This window comes from Protomyctophum parallelum, assembly GCF_964188405.1.
Source record: "Protomyctophum parallelum genome assembly, chromosome: 4".
In the NCBI taxonomy this organism is placed as follows: domain Eukaryota; kingdom Metazoa; phylum Chordata; class Actinopteri; order Myctophiformes; family Myctophidae; genus Protomyctophum; species Protomyctophum parallelum.
In genome coordinates this window covers 10144269-10166145 of record NC_139700.1, presented here as the reverse complement: position 1 = coordinate 10166145, position 21877 = coordinate 10144269, and the positions used below count along the sequence as shown (strand labels likewise).

Sequence of the window (21877 nt, the reverse complement as noted above, 5' to 3'; positions counted from 1 at the left end):
TAATTTCAGGGCATAATTGTAGGTCATCCCTTTACCCAAGAGTTAATTGGTTCGGGAGCTTGTGTTAAGTGAAACTTAACTAACCCCCACCCTTTCTAGAGTTGTAAACAAAAAAAACAGGAAAGCAAAGTGTCACATAACAAGGTTACTAGTTAGATTTAACGTTCTGGGAAGCAGATTGTCTCTGTCCCCAGAGACAGACCAAGTTAGGAGTGAGGCTGCCTTTCATCCTGTCTCCTAAATACTATACAGCAGGCGCTCTTAATCCAGAGCGATTTACAACACACACACACGGTAATACATCAAATACATAGAAGTACATTTGAACCATGATTGTTACAAAACCTCTATAGCCCTGGGCTTAATACATTACATGTGCGGACAAATGCGCACCAAACGTGCACCACGTGTATGTGCATAAAATTACCTCCGGGGGTTAGGTTGGAGTCGCGAGTCAATGGCAGCATTAGTTTGGGAACCCATGCACTATGTAAGGGATATAAAAGGGATATTAAAACCCATTTTGGGCGGGAACCCCTTTTGGTGTTAGCATTATGTTATGCTTTAGCTATTGAAAAATAGCAGATCTACAAGCTCATAGCGCGCCACGAGTAGCGTGCTACGAGCTTGTAGGTCTGCTATTTTTGAAAAAGTCGAAGAACGACTGACATAGAAACAGCTTTTTCAGAAAACTGTCAGGATGTAGAAGACATTTTTAGAATCTGATCTCAGGTCAAAATGGGTTAACCACCTCCGCTTCGCATCGTTGGATAATCACCCTGGTCGGTGAATTATCTCCCAACAATGACCAGCTAGCCAGACATTATCCGACCGATTACACGGCTACTTACATAAAATAATAAATTGACAGTTTCCACAAAATGGCTATAAGTAACATTTATTTAGGCTTATTTAGCATACAAAATATGTCCACGCGGGTATTCCGCTCAAGAAAGTAGTTCCTTTTAAAAGTTGTACCGGGCCGGCACACTTTTACGTCGCTGATGCGGAAGTGCGGATTGATATGAGCCGAGTGCTCTGAGGCAGGCTTTGATCAAAGCTGGCGTTGATTAGCCATCGGTCCGTTTCAGTCATTATCAAGAAATAACACCCCGCTCAATTCAGCGATTGTCCAATCAGAATCAAGCATTCAACCAAGCTGTGTAATAAAGAGTGCTATATCTACATAAAATGCAATCTAAGCTACATAAGTTTTAGTCCTATGCATTCAACTGTGTATTTTGAACTGGATATTGTACGTGAGCAGCAACCGCACATTAAAGTACCCCTCAATGGATTTGATTGTTTATTAACCGTTGTTTATTATCCAGCAATGTGCATCAACATACCACTATTTGGTATGTATTATCCAGCATGCTATGTTCCCTGTTTGTCTGTTTTTTTCCACCTATAATCATTATTATTAATGGGTCCACTAGGGTTCAAGTGGCTGAAGGTTTGATTTGTTTTCATAAGCTAGAGAAGTGACACAGAATTGAATTAGGCCCTCGGGTTTTTACTTTGATCGACGCAGTATCCTGCTTCTGATGGATTATTGTCCTCTTCTCTTCCGTGTGTGGTGAAAAGTGATACGAGAGACATTAGAGGTGAATGGAAGCTTGCCAAGTTAAAGCCTCAAAACGTGGGTAGACAACTAGGTAACTCTTCCCCATTGTCACGGTGAGCCAAGGGGGGTATAAGGACCCAAATGCAGGACAGAGAGGCCGAAGAGTTCAAATGCAAACATTGTATTAACCATAGACTGTAAAAAATATGTACAAAGCGTTCCCCGGGTCTAACATGAACGTAAAATGAAGCCTGTCAGTCCTTGAATTGTAAGTCGCCATCTTTCTAGATCCGTTTGGGCCCAGCTGGCCCATTGGCTGGCCCAGACAACGAGGCGGGACTTCCCCCCTTCTTCTTAGTTGGTTTTTATTTTGACTCGAGTGGGTGGGGAATCCCGATCATAGACTGTAACGGTAGCCACGCCCCTCAGAACATGTGCGACTTTATGGTCATTTGTTTTATAAATGGGACCATCATTTTCCAAAAATAATATTATGACATTAGAAATGAGACTTTAAACTAGTGACTGGAAGCAGAAAGTATTCATGACCATGTTTATTAAGGTAATACAGTCTAGGTGAAGTTGGGCCCAAATACATGGACTTCTATGGGGCTATGGGTTTTTTTGGGCCCAATGACAGCGCCACAACAGGCCATTATATGAACTTTCAGGAAATCCCGATTTCCTTGTGGCTTCACAAAATATCTGTCTGACTGCCCCCCTGGTATTAACAGAGACTGGAACATTTCAACAAAGATCTCACAAGGAACTGAAAAAATCTCTCTCTCTCTCTCTCTCTCTCTCTCTCTCTCTCTCTCTCTTATTAGCAGACAACAGCGCCCCTACTGGTACTCATTATATGATGCTCATAGGTGAACGTCACATACATAGGTGAATACATAGGTGAACGTCACATACATAGGTGAACACGGACAAAGCTGTTCCTTGGAGTGGTTGCACCACTCAAAAAACAGGGGAGTATAAATACACACAGGGATAACAGGGCACAGGTGAACATAACTTAAAATCAAGACAGGGATTGGCTAAGAGACTAACAGGACACAGGTGGAGCAAACTGATAAACACAGGTGGTGAGACAAGGCAGGAAAACAGTAACAAGGCATACAGGAAACAATACTACAAAATAAAAGCACACAACAGAAAACATTAACCAAAACTAGGAACAAGGACCACTAGGGACCACGGATTGTGACACCCATGACCACCAGGGTTTGACATGTCCTTGAGCAAGGCAGTCATCCCTGCAACTGTTTCTGTGAAGCTGTTCTATGGCGAAAAGTAGCGTAGGGATGTGTAGTTGTCTGTGTCAGTAACCCAAGTACCAAAGTGATTTTGTGCTTATTGCATCACTAAGAAACAAACATATTGATGAAATAAATCCTGTGTGTCCACTGTCCAGTAAACCCCTTCTGAATATATAGTCTGACAACTGCACTGGGTTGCCAGCTTCTTCCAGACAGCCTTGTGTACGATGTTTTTCTCCCTGGCACCGAACCTTTCCCCTTAATCCCCTCTTGAGCTGTTCTTCTTCAGTTCATTACGTTGGCAGTTTACTCTCAGTATTGTTATTGTTTTTGAGTGGGGATCTATGATGCCGCTAATCCCATACTGAGAGAGGTGCAGTTGCATAACATGCTCAGACTTGAATACTGCAGACAGGGCCCAGGGGTATGGCTGCCTACTGGAGAGAAGCATATCATGATCCTATAATGCTGTGCTTTTTAGTTATAGTTATTCTATTTATAGTGACTTATAGGAATAGACTATGTGACAACCAGGTGTAGTCTGGTGACACCCAGAGAGACGGTTGACAGCCGTGAGCAGTATGGGTTAGCGCCCCAGCCTGTATCCTCCGTGAGGAGGAAGCCCAAAAACCCTTGGTGAGGCCTTTAGGAGGGCCATTATAATCCACCACTCCTGAATGAAGTGCCTGGTGCTGGGTAGAGTAGACCCGGAGCAACGGATTGTGTGGCCTTGGTCTTACCCTAATGGGACTGATCGAGGGTAGCTACTGGGACGTAAGTCGGGACTTGACCCCGGCTGGGTCACGTGACCTGAGTGAGGGGTATCGATGTTTGAGAGACCCGAAACCCCCGATGACCTTGGGATACATCACTGAGGATACGTCCCAGGTGCATCCATGCGCAATATTTGTAGTTTTGGTTCATGTATTAGGGTTCATGTGGTTCATTTTGATCAATTAAAGCACTTTTTAGTATCAGTCTGAACAGCAACATCCAGAATGTCATCCATTTTTGTCAGGTGAAACTCATGAAAACTAATGAAAGCTCATGATATGTTAAGTGAACCTAGTCATCCTAGTTTACCATTATCATATTGTCCTATTGGGGGACATATCAGAGCGTCCAGAGCTTTTCCGACACAAAAGTGCACATGACGGTGATCTTCTGGCACGTGCGCGGGAGTCGGACACACAGGCATGGGATTCATATAAAATATCCTGCGGATAAACTAACACTCCAGATTTTATCGCGTGTAATTGCTGCAGATGAGCCAGAGGTTAATGATTAATTGGATTTAAAAGCATGTGTCTTGTCAAGGAAGGGAATACCAAATCGTCACCTTCTTAAACTAATGGCCTAAGTAATTTTGTGAGGAAAATGACCTTTTGGCCTAAGTCAGCTCCTCACTGGCCACCCTCACTGGTAAAATCGCCTAATTGAAAAGGAGCATGGTGACCCCGCCCCTTTTAGTAAAATGGCCTGTCTTACGAGTGTGACTTAGGCCAAAATAGGCAATGTTTTTTTTTAAGTCAGGAGTAAGTTAGGTAAATTGGCCTAAATCAATTCATTTAATCCAATTAAATTCTATGTAATCCTCTTATGTTACATAACTGACAGTGTTATTTTTATATTAAGAGTTATAAATTGTTTTATAACTGAAAAAAAAAAGACTTCTGCTGCCCTGATCTCCTGAGCCTGGCTGCCCAGATGGAAAAGTCACAGCCACTTTGAGTCTAGATTTTAGAACAGCCAGACAAGCTTCATTTAAAGATGTCAGGTTGCACACTGGCTGGCACACTGGAAATCCAACGGTAGCCAGGAGGAGTGATGTCACATGCACTTGTTTCTCTGTGTTTCGGTGTGTTTGTATAGTATAGTATGTATACATGCTCCTTTAGTCTTTTGAAATATCACCTTGAAAATCTATTCCATTTTATTATCTTTATTACATTGTGTTTGCGGACATAAAGACAATGAATGATTGGTCTTATTATCCGTAAGGCTATACCCTGCCATACGCTACATGTACCGTACATGTAGCGTATTCCCCCTCCCAGATACGTGACTATACAGTATTTGTCTGAACATCTGCTACATGTAGCGTATTCCCGCTCCCAGATACGTGACTATACTGTATTTGTCTGAACATCTGCTACATGTAGCATATTCCCGCTCACAGATACGTGACTATACTGTATTTGTCTGAACATCTGCTGTCCCTTTTCAGATTTGGATACGCGTCTGTGTCCATTTGCTGCTGTTCATCACGCTTGGAGTCCATTCCAGTGAATTTGTCGTCAGCCCTGTGACAGATGACATCTCAAGACTCTGGCCTTTGGTAAGCTTTAACACTACAAACCACTGAAGGATTTGAGTTTAAAGACGGAGGACCATGATCCCCTCCCCTCCAAAAAAAGAGATCATCATAGGAAGATGTTTTCCCCAAAATGTTTTACAGAAAGTGTTAAAGTTGTGTTTTTACACCAGTATACCTGGTTTTCAACTTTGCACCACCCACCTGAACTGAAGCCGCTGCCAACCGCTGTTGTATGATAATGGGGGAGGGGTTAGGTTAGGGGAGGGGCTGACCTTAATGTGACACTAAAGCAGTGTATTTTGATTGGGTCTTTTGACTCAAAGGCTTTTGGTAAGAAACCAAAAATACAAAGGGGGATATTATAACCACACACAGGGGTGTGTTCGAGTAATGTTAGTCATAGACACATACAAAACAGAAAAAGTACAAAACTATGACACTCCATCTTTAACTAAATTAAGCCTTTTTCTTATTTATATCTATATGTATTAGCCATGTCGTTTTTAGCTGTTGTCCTGATCCAGTGTGACTTATCTTGAGAGAGCAGGTAACAGTGTTAGCCTACTAAAATAAAATAATGTGGCAGAGATATTGTAAAGCGACTACATGAGAAACTAATCTTAAAGTCGCTGAGAGGCGATGGGATGGGCCAGGTTGTCAGACGCGCTCTGCTCCACATACAAAAGGAATTCGCTGGATCCAAAACAATGCGTTTAAGGGTTTATTAAAGTAATATGAATGACTCAAAAAGTGCTCAAACATAAATCCAAGTAATCACAGCGATCAACGTAAATAAAGTAAAGAAAAATAAAGCGTTCAACAAAAAGTATGGCGTCCCACACACCCCCTCTCTCTCACTGTGTGTCAGCCAGGTGAACAGGCCACCTTCTTGAGTGAACCAGGTCCGCCCCTATGCCCGTCAATCAATCATATTAAGACCAGTGACAGCCCCTTCATTTCATTGACCAAAATATTACAAGAATCCAATTCATGGCTCCTACAGATATTGTATACAGAAGTGATCAAACCTGTCATCTTTCAGTGATAGAGTGTTCTCTCTACTCTATCACTCTAATTAATGAATGGAATAAATGTTCAACACTTCAAACCAGGTCAATGGTGGCCATTTCACCGTGACTGAATTCAATAACCATAAAGATTAATGAGTTACGATGCATAAATTGGCAACCATAACTGTCGCAGTGTTGTAATCGCTACTCTTCTACACCACCTGTCTTCATTATCAAATGACACATTAATCCACGACAGAAATGATACGTTTCTGAAATCTTGATGTAAGTTACGAACCATCCAGACCTACCTGGTGGTCTGGGTCTAGGACAGGCCTGCTTTCTGTCAAACTAAAAACTAAACCAGCAGAAGCAGAGATAGATTTTTATGCTCCACATATCTGGAACACACTGACCCAAAATTAAAGGTCTGCTACAGCTTGCCTAAATCAAACCCGATTTCTGTTTTATTCTCATAATTTGTAGATAATTATGTTTTTATTCTTATGATCTGTTCTCTTAACTAAACTTAACTTTGGTCCATAATTTCTCCACTTGAATAATACCAATTGGTTTTGTATTTCATCAATGGTATCATTGGTATCATTTTAATCGATGATAGTCACCTTTACAACGAGGTATCGGGTGTTCATGGGATGAGCAACACAGCTAAACATGTGGCTAACATCTCCTAAAGATTAGCAAAATGGAAAGTGGTTGGTATTCACCCTTGCTCTAAGTTGCTTATTGGATTGGATGATTGCACTCTCACACAGTAATAAGGTATAAAAAAAAACTACACATATTGGCCATTTTGACACTTTATTAATTTTACACTCAGTAGCAGTAACTCAGTAGCGGGTGGAAGATCCAAACGCAACCGCAACAGCTTGGTATGGGGCAGTATCTCTCTCGCAAGCAAGACAGAACTTCATAATTCCGTCATAATTGAAGGCAATCATCCCGAGATATCGGGATGAGATTCTGGATTGGTATAGAGAAATAATGGACCAAAGTTACGCTTCTGAACTTTTGTTGCTGAGTTTATTAATAACCCATTTTGATTGTATTCAAATGTTCTTTTATAATGAGTTTCTTTAGGACTATTTTCTTTTCTTAATTCTTTAAAAAGCAGCACTGTGTAACTTTTTAACAACTGCATGTTTGATTGATTGATTGATTGATTGATTTATTAACAGTTTGCAGAATTCCAGTACATTTCAAGTACAACTCAATACAAAAACTGTTTACAGTGAGTGGACGACAAATAAAGCATTACACTTGTTTACAATAGGGCCCACCATTTTCAATTCATCAAAACATTTAGAGACGTACGAATATATATAGTCAAAAGGAAATCATCATAGGAAGTAAAAAGGGAAAAGAAACATATACAGTGAGGGGGAACAGGTGTGGGTGGGGGATTCAGATTTTACGGGGGCCAGTTTTGATTTGCAGCCGTCCGTAGGTGCCCTTTGAGAGCAGTTTTGAAGGAGTCAAGGAATTTGCATGTCTTAATGACTGTTGGTAGGACGTTCCACATTTTGGTGGCATAGGAGCGAAAATAATTGCACATGGTTTGTTGAACACCCTCTGGTGTTGTGGGAAGTATTTAGACAGTTAAATAGGTAATACAGTCCCAGTAGCTACCCTCGATCAGTCCCATTAGGGCAAGACCAAGGCCACACAATCCGTTGCTCCGTGTCTACTCTGCCAGGACTGGGAGAACCAGATTCTGGCGCGTTAAGGACTAGGCTCTGTGGGTTGACTCCTGTCTGGGCCCTGCCTACGTCTCACCAGGTCCACTCCTGCTCTCACCAGGCCTATAGGACCTGTGCGTTGCACCAGACTCCCAGCACCGGTCACTTCATTCAGGAGTGGTGGATTATTATAATGGCCCTCCTAAAGGCCTCACCAAGGGTTTTTGGGGCTTCCTCCTCACGGAGGACACAGGCTGGGGCGCTAACCCATACTGCTCACCCGGGTGCCGTCTACATTCTGGCTGTCACCCGTTTCTCCGGGCGTCACCAGACTATACCTGGTTGTCTATACCTATGAGTCACTATGAATAGAAGAACTATAACACAAAACATTGCATGGATGCACCTGGGACGTATCCTCAGTGATGTATCCCAAGGTCATCGGGGTTTCGGGTCTCTCCAACATCATACCCCTCACTCAGGTGACACAGCCCGGGGTCTGCTTTAAACGACATAGTGCTGCTTTAATGCTTTGTGTAACTGCACTGCACCGTTGCTGAAATTTCCTATAAACACGCCTTGCCAATGAATCTTAAATTAATTGTATATTATTTGTATTTTTATTTTACAGAGACAAAACATTCCTAAAGATTATAAGATTCCAGTGCATTACGTTCCTAAAGAAGAGGTGAGTTGGTTATATTAGATTATGTAATGTTTTTGATTATTCGTGAATTAATCAATTATTGAAACAATAAAATGATGGTAAAATAAGTAAATAAAGTACAAAAATAACTGTAAATGTTCATTATACGTTTCTGAAAACAAACCAGCAGCTCAAACATTCATGTTTTCATATAAACCTACATCATTAAATGAATAATTAAATGACAAAAATTCAGTTTGCTTAAATGTATCCTACAACGTGTCCTACTTCACACTGTAAAATGAGTCTAATTTTTCCTACTTTTTATCTCTTCTCCTTGCAGGCTGGAATGTGTTGGGTCAAATTAAATGTCTTCTACTTGGAGGAAAGTTTAAAAGATTTAGCGCATAAGTTTGGGAACATTTCGTCCAACAGAAAAGATATTAGCATTTTCATCCAAATGTTGCAAGAGCTGCGTCTCAAGATGGAGTCTGTGGTATGTTTGACTTTTAATACAGATTGACTTTTAGTTGCTGTAGACCTACAGTACTGTATGTGTTGTTGTACAGTACCTACATGTAATAGCATGCATGCTCAAAGATTTAACAAGCTGAATGGACAATGATGAACGTTTTGGATGAGACAGATTTGATTTGCATCTATGTTGTGACTGATAAAACATCCCATCTATTTATGTCATGAGAATGGCATTCTAATACATTCTTATTGTTACTGCCTCAGTCTGCGTTTCTCAAGTTGGACAACTCTTGCATGAATTGCATATCTATGACGAAATAAATCTTAGGCTTGAAAACAAAAAAATGTCCAATGTTTTTGTATTCACAGGAACCCATAATGTACGATTTTGAATGCCACTACAGAAAAGAGCGGTGGCCGACAGCGCGCTACTTCGACTTTGTGGAAGACTTCCTCATAGCTGCACCGCCACAGTACAGACAAGATTCAGATGAATGTGATCCCCCTCCGTGTCCCACTACAACAACATACACATCATCAACAACAACAACAAAAACAACCACAACACAATATCTACCAGGTGAATGTTTAACCCATTTAGACCTGCACGATTCTACAAAATGTCTTTAAATCCTGACAGTTTTCTGTTTCTATGTCAGTGGTTCTCAATATTCCATGTCAAGGACCCCCTGAATTATATGAAATTGGCCTGCCGACCCCCATCTGAAAATATGTAGTTCCAGGGACACTCCAGATGCAAAGATACAAGCTTGTAGCACGGAGTGCCGCGCTACAAGCTTGTATCTTTGCGTGCCGCGCTACAAGCTTGTATCTTTGCATACAAGCTTGTACGTCTGCTAGTTTTGAAAAAGGAGCTTGTAGATCTCGGCCCTAGTTTGGTTAGAGCGTGAACTGCAGGCGGACCCGTGGATTCATGACCGGGAAACCCCGTGCAGCTGGGCTTTAACATTGAGCGCTTGTTTGCAATAGTAGACGGTTCTTCCAGGTGCTTCAAAACACCACTGAGCAACTTCCACTGACATGAATAGCGGGGGGGGGGGGGGGGGGGGGGGGGATATCGCTCCGGTTCAGTCTCTATCTATTACTCTATGGGTGACATGCCGTAAAAGCCGTCGGGATCGGGAGTCAAACCCGCGGCACACTGGGGCGACTGTGGCTCAGGAGGTAGAGCAGGTCGTCCAATGATCCGTGGGTCGGCAGTTCGAATCCCAGCTCCTCCTGTCCACATGTCGGAAGTGTCCTTGGGCAAGACACTGAACCCCAAATTGCTCCCGATGGTTGGTGCCTTGCATGGCTTCCGCCACAATCGGTGTATGAATGTGTGTGTGAATGGGTGAATGTAATGCACAATCTATGGAAAGCGCCTTGGATAAAGGCGCTATATAAATGCACCATTTACCATTTACTGCAAGGTGCCTGGACCGCTGAGCCACAGCCCAGGCCAATGACACAATGTAAATTACACTATTTCAGCTAACTATTCTTATTTCTATTTTCACTGACATCCCATTGTTGCAGGATGTTCGCATTAATATGACATGCCCAGAATAGGGACGCTAGGGTCCATGCTTGATTAAGAGCTTATTTATTAGCTTATCTCTTTAATATTTCATAATTTAACCACCCAAAATAGACACATATCGGCGTTGTTTATTTACATTGGCATCAATTTACTGTACAGTAGATGCTTTACCCGGTGCACAAATTTGCTTACAAGAGATGTGAGCAATTACATATTTAGCTTGAGGGTAGCAATTACAGTCATCCTGTGCTAAGAAAGAGCAAGAGTGCAGGTTTGCACATGACTATTCTTGCCAAACCCGGCCACCCACATCCTATGCATTTCAATGCAAATGCGAGTGGAAAAAAAGCAATTTTCACTATTTTTGATTTGATTTAATTAGATTTATTTATTTATTTTCGTAAAATCGTCAGAAATTTGTTTTGGAAAATGTCAATGCAATATCAATGCATTACTTTTTTTTAAACTCTTCATTTTTATCCCACGATTTTGAAACCCAGTTTTCTTTTCACCCAGTGCCAATTATCTAATGTAATCCTGGGCGCTACACTTCCTCTGCCAACCTGGGGGGGCAGCGGACTGACCTCATGCCTCCTTCTATGCATGAGGAGTCCAAGCTGCTTCTTTTCACCTGACAGAGGGGAATTTCCCCGGCCGGACGTAGCGCGTGGAAGGGACACGTTATTCCGACCAGTTCCTTTCCCCTCCATCAGGCGCCCCGGCTGGCCAGGGGGAGGTAGTTTTAGAGACCAGGATTACGGCATGTTTTTGTGAGGGTATCTACCCTAGGGGACACGGGGAGAACATGCAAACTCCACACAGAAAGGCAATGCATTACTAAAGTAACACATTGATATTACAAAGAGAATGCACTTCTAATTTATACTTTTGAATACTGGGGAGGCTCACCGGAAGCGGAGTTCCCGGGGGTCTGGATGTTCCAGGGACCCGTAACTCGCACAGTACACTACAATACAGTACAGTACAGAGCACAGTACAGTACCGTAACTATAACAATTAATGTACCTGTAGTTGCACCGCTCAGTTCACACAGGTGTGATTTTAAGTACTCCGGTACTTTAACTGAAGAGCAAATGAAACAGAGCAACTTTCACTTGTAGTTGAGTACCGTTGACCATGAGATGCGTATCTAGGCTTTGACTCAACTTTGTCCACCACTGCCTACTACCGTGCCATCTGCTTTGTGAATAGCCTCTGTTTTTAGGCCAGATCTCTTGTGACAGTTGCTTTAGTTTTTTTTTGTATTTTTTTGTCCAGCAAGGCAACAAGAATGTTGTGAGATAAAACAAATCTAAAATGGCCCCATGTGCTCGGACGTCCCATTGTAACTTTGCTGTGGTTTGTGAGTCACGGAACCAAGGGAAGATGTCCCCCAGGTAGACCATGTTGAAAGGAAGAAAAGGACCGAAACCTCAATTGTAAAAGTGTTGATTACAGAGCAATCTTCCAATCTTCCCATGAAGCGCTTTGGCTTTTCTTTGCTTGAGCGGCCGGATCAGAGCCTTTGTCTGGGGAGGGGAAGAAAAGGGTGACTTTTTAGCACCTGACAATGAGCCGTTTTCATCGTTGTCCATTAACGCTCCACCCTCTTCTACTTTTTTTACTCGCCATCTTTTACTGTCCTTTATCTCCTTTAAACTCAACCAAACTATGTTGTCCATTTACTTTTCAGACTCTTCTGCAGAATCACCGCTGCCCTCTGGTACAGCAGCAGACTGTGATTCTGCATCATCAGACTGCAAATCATGTACGTTTATAAAAAGGAAAGCCTCTTCCCCTTGAAAGAGGGACAGTGTTGTTGAACCAGCCCAGCTGGTGTGTTGAACAGTAAACTTTTGCCTGCTAGAGTATTTTTGCCGCCTTCTCGAGCATATTAGTGGATCTCCCTGAAGCTATTGTCACTTGATTAATGACACGCCACGGGGTAAACCCTCCATTAGATCTAGCGAGCGTTAACTTGTGACATTCATGTCGTGTCTCGCTTGGCTCAAACATGTCAATGTCACACAGCGACCTGCTAACCACTTGAACCACTTGAACCCTATTCTGGGGATAACATTCTGCAGAAATATTAGATCTAGATCAGCTATTTTTGGCGAAAATCTATTTTCCGGGTGAAAGAAAATACGATCGTCTGTCACTCTACACAGCGTTTGTTTACTTTTGGTTCACATCTCGGGACCCATGGGCCTTCAAAATAAGTCTTCACTGAAAGAAATGTTGCAGTGGCGGAAGAATTAATCAATTAATATACCTGGCGGTCAATGTGTTTTAACATAAAACGATAATTTCCGAAATACCATATCATTTAAAAGACGTGATATAATGGTTGATCTATTGGTGCTGGAATCCATTGCTTGTTCAGTTGTCATTGTTGATGGATTACAGGCTTGTTGCAAATTAGTAGCACCAAAGGCTCAGTTGGCATGTCAAGATCTAATGTTATTGAAATTGTGGTGCCTCAACTGTATTTAAAATAATTTAGAGCTGAAGGCTGCTTGTCAATTAATTAAGGATTGCCTTTGAGGTATTTTTCATCGTTGCACGTTCGAATATGCCTCAGTACTGGACTAAGCAACGACGCTCTGTCTCATTGCACATGTTCATTCTTGAGCCACACCAAGTGTACAATATTGGCTTCATAGCTCTCTATTGAACACAGTAGATAGTAGACATGGTGTCCTCTTTCAGAGAGACTTTTCAATGAATGCAACAGTAGAGTAGGCCAAAATTACTAGATGACCAACATAACGTGAGACCAGCAGTGAGGAGAGCATGGGTCACAGTATAGACAACATAATGTAACTAATACTCTTTACAGTATGTCCCCGGAGCACTAGGTGTAAAGAAGAAAAATAACAATAACACAAATTGTATAGGCATAAACATCTACAATAGGTATATTACCTTTCAAGTCAGTCAAAGCCACGTAAAATGAAAAATCTTGTATTTTGTTTGATCTTCTTACAAAGATCAAATAAGAGACCGTGTTGCATTTAATTTTTTGCATTTTCTCACAGGGAATGAGCAACATAAGAGGTTCCTCCCTGAGGCAGTAGAGCGAAGTCTTCTGTTATTACTGGTCATTCCGGTGGCAGCCGTTGTATTCCTGCTTGTGTGGAAGGTGAGTTGAACCGGCTTTGGTTGCGTGCTAGTGCCGCGCATTGATTGACAATATAATATCTACAAGCTCACAACACATTGCAGGGCGATGTATTGTGAACTTATAGATATGTTATTTTCATATAATCTGCTGTTTTTCTGTTCTAAATCATGCAGGGTGGGGTGCATACTTAGTTTAGACTAGTCATTGGTTAGACATGGGTTAAGGTTAGGTTTAGGTGTGCTGCCCCGTGGGAGGTTAGGTTTAGGGTGAGGGTTTGAGATAGGTTGTAGTTGTAGGACTAATGACTGGTCTAACCAAATGACTAGGCTGTATTTTGCGTGTCTTAAGTACCAGGTCTTATTCCCTAACTTGGGTAAACTAAAGACCTGGAGGCGTGATCAATGCCATTTGGCTATTCTGAGTGGCCAAAGAGCATATTGATCACGCCTCCAGGTCTTTAGTTTACTCAAGTTAGGGAATAAGACCTGGTACTTAAGACACGCAAAATACAGCCCTTGGCTTAAACTGTCTAAACTAAGTACTGCAGGGTTGCGACCCGCAAACCTGCAATGTCCCGAAGCCTTCCACATGACCTCTCCTCTGGTCTCCTCTTTCAGCCACGGCTACTAGATAGATGCTTTTCCGTTGGTCTCACTAATTCCCTTGTTTGAACTTTCATGTTCTCATATGGTGTCCAGCGAACACTGGCTTGGATTATTATGTGTTTAGATTAGGAATAAGCAACAGATGTTCATGCATAATAATAATAATAATTATAAATTCCATTTCCATTGCTAATATTGTGCTTTACTATATTTGAGCAGCAGTGTGCAGGCTGAACGTGCTCTTTTTTGGCATTTATTTGGCAGTTTTTGGTTTATTTAGACTGGAGAGTGTAGAGAGACGGGGAACTGAAGGCAGAGAGAGAGAGAGAGAGAGAGAGAGAGAGAGAGAGAGAGAGAGAGAGAGAGAGAGAGAGAGAGGAGGGAGAGAGATTTGATACGTGACAGGAGACAGATTCAAACTCGGGTCCTCGTGACTCACAAGGAGCATGTGGTTATTCCATGTCCAGGCTCCCCCACAACACTTTTAAACTGATGTAAAATGTAGGCCTACTGTACCTGAGCACTCTGTAAACAGATTAAAATGGACTTAAATTTAAAACGTACGCAGCGCTGGCGTACCTGCACTTTAAGCAGACACTCTTAATGGAATTATTATGAATTGAAGAAAAATGTGTAGGGTTGGATTTGTAAGACCATTATACTGTACTGTTTATGTATACGCATGTGCACTGCACACGCATGCCACACACAGCAGCTTGCTCCCATATGCTTAAATGGGAGGCTTGGATGTAAAGCATTATTTTACTCACACAGGTCCGATCCAAACGGAACCGGGAAGATCCTGAGCAGAACTCTGGAGAAGGAGGTCTGTTCGCAGGGTCAGAAGTGACTGCACCTTCCATTACTGTTGAAATAACTGAAAAGTAAGCCATGTTGTTTTTATTATATTGTCTCTTGTATGCATACAGCCAACTGACCAAAATGCAGATTCAGCCTACTGCCTAATATTCTGTGGCGAATTAGGTTAAAAATAGCACATCTACAATCTCACTTCAGCCAGACAACACAAATAGATTTAACCAATAGGTATTATAGAATGAGAATACAAGTGTGCATATGATATTTGACTTGGCGTTCGGCTCTGCTGGATTTTCTCCCTGCTCGGCACGATTAAGCACCAACATAAAACATTAAGAGCAGGGAGATAGATATACAATAAAACATCCATGGGGAGCATAAATAGCAGAGCCCACCGTTGGTGCTGGGGTGGCGGTGGGAGCAAACATCACATACCAGGAACCAGGAACCGTAAGCAGAGGCAGGCAGTAAGAGCATGCAGACTAGTGAGCTTAAGTAGCCCGCCAGCTGCCTGCCACATCAGCTAATGACATGTGGGTCTTGCACACACTGAATACGCCCACATAGTAATGCAGCATGTTAACCCCTTGAGTATAGTATGCGCCTTTGAACACGGCATGAACTCCCTTGAGTGTGACTGACTGAACTAACTCTGCAGGCTACGTGTCATGTGTTGCATCGCAGCATGTTGTGAGCTTGCAGCTTGGCCAATGTCAGCAAAGATATTTAGTGCAGAGCAAAGTCAAGAGGATGGAGGAAGTCAAGTATAGAGCTTTGGGGGATGCCAGACAACTATGTACTTTTAAGTGGTTAAAAACTGGCCCTGCACAAAAGTCAAGGTTCCCACGGTCATGGAATTAGCAAAAAAACTTTTTCCAGTCTTGGAAAATGTTTGGAATTTATCAAGGGTCCTGGAAAAATTGTTGACTATGCATTGTTTTTGTCTATTGATTTTGTACACGAAATATGTAGCCTAAGTCGTTATTCGACAAATAGAGCGTCGCAGTCCCGCTCCCGATGAGCGGCACGGAAGACAATTTCCAATTCATTTTTCCAATAGACGGTTCAGAAAGTATTTATTTAAAGACTCGGACAAAGCCAACTGGGACCGTGACAACTTTTTTTGGGCCGAACAAATAATTAGAAAGAAGAAAAAAAGGGCAGGTTACAACACATTTTTTGTTGTTTTTCTTTTTTCTAATTATTTGTTTTGTCTTTTAATAAATACTTTCTGAAACATGGGAAATTCTCTTCGGGCCGCTCGTCGTCATGAAAGGAGGCGGGACAGTACATGACAAAAATAACAGATCTACAAGCTCACAACGTTTGGAATAAAATTGTTCTACGTTACTGTGCTGCCTAGTCTTTGGGCATTACACATAGGAGAAAGAGACTCATTATTGCGCTGAATGATTGTTATATAGGCCTGGAAATCGGGTTAAATATTCTGGAAAAGTTTTGGAAATTCATTGGTAAAGGGTTTTTCATTTTGGGCCTGTTGTGATATTAACGGTCTTCACGTCTAAACATTATTTTCAGAGACAAGTTGAACATCATTGATACAGTGTAACTGTCATCTCTTCAATATTCCCTTCAGCATCATTGGTGAGATTATACGAGATATTAAAGAGAGTAATGGCTATACAAACATTTTCTGTACCAACATGTAAGAAAAAGAACTGTCCCTACAATCACTCTCTCTGTGTCTGTTTCACAGGCGTCCACTCCTGTCCTCCGGTCTGTGTCCCAAGTTCCCAACGGAGATCGAATTAAACACGAAGATGTATTTCGTAGTGATACCCGAGACGCCATTACGCATCCTGTCCAGTGACTGCTCTCTGCCACTATACCGAGATTCGTCCGGTTAAGAATCACGCTTGCTACTATACCGTATGGATATGTTTGCCTTTCTTTTTAAGACTATTGCTGACCCATCCAGGCCGCCCTCCACTCCACCCCCATCCACCGGTCATCCTCTCTGATCACGGAAAACACTTATTGGAAAGGATTGACGTTGTCCCCTTCCCCACAGCAGCTCCCAGGAACCTGTTGACTGGATGAACTCATTGGGAAAGCGTTTCTTCTCCGGCATACACAGATCCAATCAGGACATTGCTGGAGTCGGGCTGTATACACACACACCCTTCTTTCAGCGGCAAAAGCAGAGAGACATTGGCAGCACTGAGGCATGAATTACTACCTGTAGTCCAGTGGTTCCTAAACGCTGTGCCAAGGCACACTGGTGTGCAGAGAGACAAGTCCAGGTGTGCCTAATTCCAGACATGTGAATATATTCTAACCACCGACCAACCTGACATCCCTATATTTGGCACGCCATTATAGGCTTTTGCTAATTTTCCTAAATAGAATCAATATTTAATCAACAAACTCGACAATGCGTTGCGTTGTCAGCGCGTTGTCAGCTCGTATGTTAACTATTTCCACTATGTATACAGGTGTGCCTTGATATTTTGATTTGCCCGTTGGTGTGTCTTGGGCGCAGAAAGTTTGAAAACCACTGCTCTAGTCGGCCTCTATGTTAACCATACTCTTTATTTACCTGTACATTTTAATATATCTGCGTTTCCCATAGCACGCATTGTTTTTTCTGCTTCATCCATACTTTATCCGATGAGGTTATATGATGTATATTTATTTATTTGTGACAGCATTGAGCTGCTGTTGCGCTCGGTGAGATGAACAGCACATTTTCTTTTTGGAGTGATCTAAGCACGATTTCACTAAGGAGGAGTTGTTCCTCAAGGGTACATTACATAGTCATAGGACATTGATTTGATTCATTAACCACTTAAACTCTATACAACTTTGAGAGGGGTCCCCAAGGGTTTTAACCCTGGCCCCCTCCTTTCCCCTCCTCTACATACAATCTCTTCATCTGAAATAGCCGGTTGGAATAGTAGATTGGCTATTTTCACCTAATGTTCGCCTATTATGACATGCCCAAAATAGGGACACTAGGGTTCAAGTGGTTAATAGTTTGTTTTGCTCTGAATACTAATGCATAATATAACCTTTGGAATATCCTCAAAACCACATAACTCTACAAATGACATTGTACAATGTATAATGCTGTAATTACTGGTAAATACTGTACATCGACTAACTTACATTAACTTAAATAACTCCACCTTGTGATAATGAATATCAGGGAAGAAAATTCCAGGATTTTAGTTTTAAGCTAAATGTTTTGTTTTTGGGCCAAATGTAAGACAGAGGGGGACTTCCCATAATATTATAGCTTTACAATAAATAAATAAAATGTGTTACATGTATGTCTTTGTGGCGAGTTCCAGACAAACAAAACAACACAATTCAAACATTAATGTTGGTATAGTATATGCCGTTCTAGGAAGGATGAGAGCAATACGCTTTGAAGGAATGGAAAAGCTAAGCTACTATACAATAATAATATTTTGGGGGGAAATTCACACCAAGCTCATCAAGTTTAGTATACTGTACATCCTTGAATGATCCATCAAATGTTCCTTTCTTTTACATCCACAGCAATAACAACGGTCCTCATCTCAAACCCATTCATTTGCGAGGTACCCATTTCCGTCTTGACTTTAACAGGTGTCCAGTTGTGCTTTTGCACAATAAAAACCCTGCATAAAAACATCTATATTGGCGAGTGCGTTTACATGTGCTGTACGCTAATACGCCTCTATTATGTCATTCTTACTCTGATTAAGGCAATGCATGTAAACGGTGAACAACGGCATCTGATTTCCTGAATCAGGATACAGTCTAGAGACGACTAAAGCAAAAGTCATTGTTTTTTACCCAGTCATTTGATTGATTTGGGCAAGCACTGTAAATGCTTTTTTTTGCTTTTGTCTGCATTTGTTAGGGTCTGAATATGGATAGACAAAATGTAACATCTTCACCTAATATATTTAGAAGTGTTTACAAGCAAAGACCAGCTTTTGAGGAAAAACCCAGTTTATCGTTATAATCACACTAATGCTACACATTTACGCTTCAATGGAATTATTACCATAATCTGATTATTTGCAGTGGTATTAGTGTGCATGTAAACGCACTCATGACAAGGTCGGTTCATTCGTAGTGTTCCAGGTAGTGTTTAACTGTACTACACTAAACAGGACATGACCAATATTTCAGTTTGTAGGTTTCTGGAAGGCGTAGCCGTAGCGTGTAATCATGTCAAACATCCACACATGTACAGCACATTGCCATGTGGAAATGCCATGCAAGCCTTCAATCTTTATATCAAACCATCCTCCGATGATTAACAGCAATTAACAATTCTAAATTATTTTAACAAAATTAAGTTGGGATGGCGCAACATGACTTTCCTACTGTGTTTGTCAAAAGTAGAAACGGAAGCAAAGATATTCTACCAGGTCAAGAAAATGGCATGTGACATTGGAACCTGAAATAAACATTTAAAAAATGGTGTCCTTTGAGAATGATTATTTAAACATTATACGGACTATCATAAATGACATACTAAATTACAACAGTGTTTTCTGTTTAGGAAATTCAGCATTTTGCGATGTGAAACCTTTGCATGACTTATTTTTAACAGATCTGGAACCATAAAAAACAATTGCAGAATGCAGTTTCCCACAGGTAAACGGGGACTCCTACACCATTAAAATTCTGTCACAGTATGCAAAAACGGAAGAACTCCTCAAACCCCCACGGATGTACAAAGACAATGAGCCCCACACCCCACCACCTCCGGCAATCTCACATTTAACAGGCTTGGAGAGTAGAAGAATGTTCTACCTGTCAGGGAGAAACTAGGTGCAATCAGATCTGTGATCTGTCACACAAGAAAGGCTACATCTTTGATGAAAATGAATATCGGGGTTGGCTGCCACAGCTTCAAAAAGCCAGGCAGCTATTAGTACACCTAAACTAGATTGACAAAATGCTCCCATCTCACTAAGTTGGGTGGGGTACTGACTGCTAGAGAATAACAAGAATGTATACTATTTTTTATGGTCTTGCTGTACATTGTACCATATTCCACTCACTCGTTTTGTGCCTTGTTTGAAGGATGTGACTGACTGCTGATGTTTGAACTGTCAAAGCTTTGTCTGTCTTTGTGGTTGGAAGAGAGAGAGAGAGAGAGAGAGAGAGAAAGTAAATGCTATTTTAGGCAGGATAATTAGGATGATCTCACAACCATGATTGACGTTTTTTATTCTTTCTTTTCGTTTTTTTGTAGATAAAGATCACGGGCCCTATCTTGCTATCCCTTACCCTTACTAAACTTATTTGCCATATTTTACTATTTTGAAAAAAACATTTTACAATTGTTCAACTAGCCAATCTACGTTGACACGTTGTGAGCTTGTAGATGGGATATTTGAACTATTTTAAAAGGTTTTTGCTATAATATATAGCAGCCCCACATGTAAACAACAACAATCTGCAGTAGCTACAGCACAGGAACCTGGTTTTATTTTGAGTTATTTTCTGCCCACAGTCTTCTTCATTGACTTCATTGCATGTCATGCTCTTTAGACTTTGGAACCTTTTAGTAAACAGTTCTACAGGTACAGAATACCTGTGTTGTTTAATGTGTTTTTTGGGGGAATACGCTGTTGGGAATTTTCTATTAGGAAGAGTATTTATTGTGGAATAAATTGAGTCTGTTAAAAAACAAAATGTATACCACATTGGTGTTCATATAGTTCAGAGAAAAAGTATATTTCAGCATGAACAGCTGAAATGCTTGGTGTGGTTAAGTGTTGTTTGTATTGTTAAGCCATGCAAGAAAATGTTATATTCATTAAAATATGCGATTCTGAGCAACATTTAGAACACGCCGCAGTATACAGTATATTGATGCTTAGACCAGACCCCATCTCCTCCATCAATTTTAGCTTAACATTTATGTTGACACTTAACTTCTCACTGCTGTTGCTGCTATGCCACCTGAGTTTCCCAACGGTGATCAATAAAGGCTTACCGGTATCTTTATCTTATTGTATCTTATCTTGACATCTGCCTTAAGGTATAGTGTATGGGCCTGTATATTAAAACTGTGGGATCACAATGACACTGTGTAAGTACTTATAGTAATGAGTATCCACCTGATACTGATAGGTGCTGTACTTATACAATATGTACAAGTTACATACTGTATTGGACATTATGCACTTGCCTAATGTCAGTTAGTTGCTGTTATTAGATATCATGCATTACTAAGTACCTACAGTATAGTATTACAGTGTAGATGCAAAGAGGTTAATGCACAGGTTTCACTAAACTCTATACTAAAATGCCCCAAAATATGTGTCACTACGCAAAAGAACGTGACAAAAAAACATTTGTTATTTGTTTGTTTTTCACACACACACACACACACACACACACACACACACACACACACACACACACACACACACACACACACACACACACACACACACACACACACACACACACACACACACACACACACACACACACACACACGCGCACACACACACACACACGCACACACGAGATGCAACAGGTCTAAGCTGTGAATAAAACTAAAACAAAAAAAGGTCTCCCATTTTCCTGTCAGTTTGAGAGCCTATGAACATCCAGTATGTAAATATCAGAGAAATTGATGCACGGAAAGCAATGGCTGCGTGTTTCCTTGTAATGAGAAGAACAATATTGCACTGTTCCTATAGAGGTTGTGATGTTGTGTGGTGTCTTTAGACACTGTTCCTATAGAGGTTGTGATGTTGTGTGGTGTCTTTAGACACTGTTCCTATAGAGGTTGTGATGTTGTGTGGTGTCTTTAGAGAC

At 41.3% G+C, this 21877-nt stretch overlaps 1 protein-coding gene across 1 annotated transcript in view; it reads left to right on the top strand.

The window, feature by feature from the left end:
• Positions 1–21015, top strand: part of kitlga (kit ligand a) — a 51493-nt gene extending 30478 nt beyond the window's left edge. The window contains exons 2-10 of the mRNA XM_083763812.1: positions 5060–5170; positions 8491–8547; positions 8849–9001; positions 9352–9562; positions 12219–12293; positions 13567–13670; positions 15032–15141; positions 16616–16681; positions 16794–21015. Of these exons, the coding sequence (XP_083619938.1) occupies positions 5060–5170; positions 8491–8547; positions 8849–9001; positions 9352–9562; positions 12219–12293; positions 13567–13670; positions 15032–15141; positions 16616–16646 (852 nt within the window). The 3' untranslated portion in view covers positions 16647–16681; positions 16794–21015. The remainder of the gene's footprint in view (positions 1–5059; positions 5171–8490; positions 8548–8848; positions 9002–9351; positions 9563–12218; positions 12294–13566; positions 13671–15031; positions 15142–16615; positions 16682–16793) is intronic.
• The last annotated feature ends 862 nt before the right edge of the window (positions 21016–21877 follow it).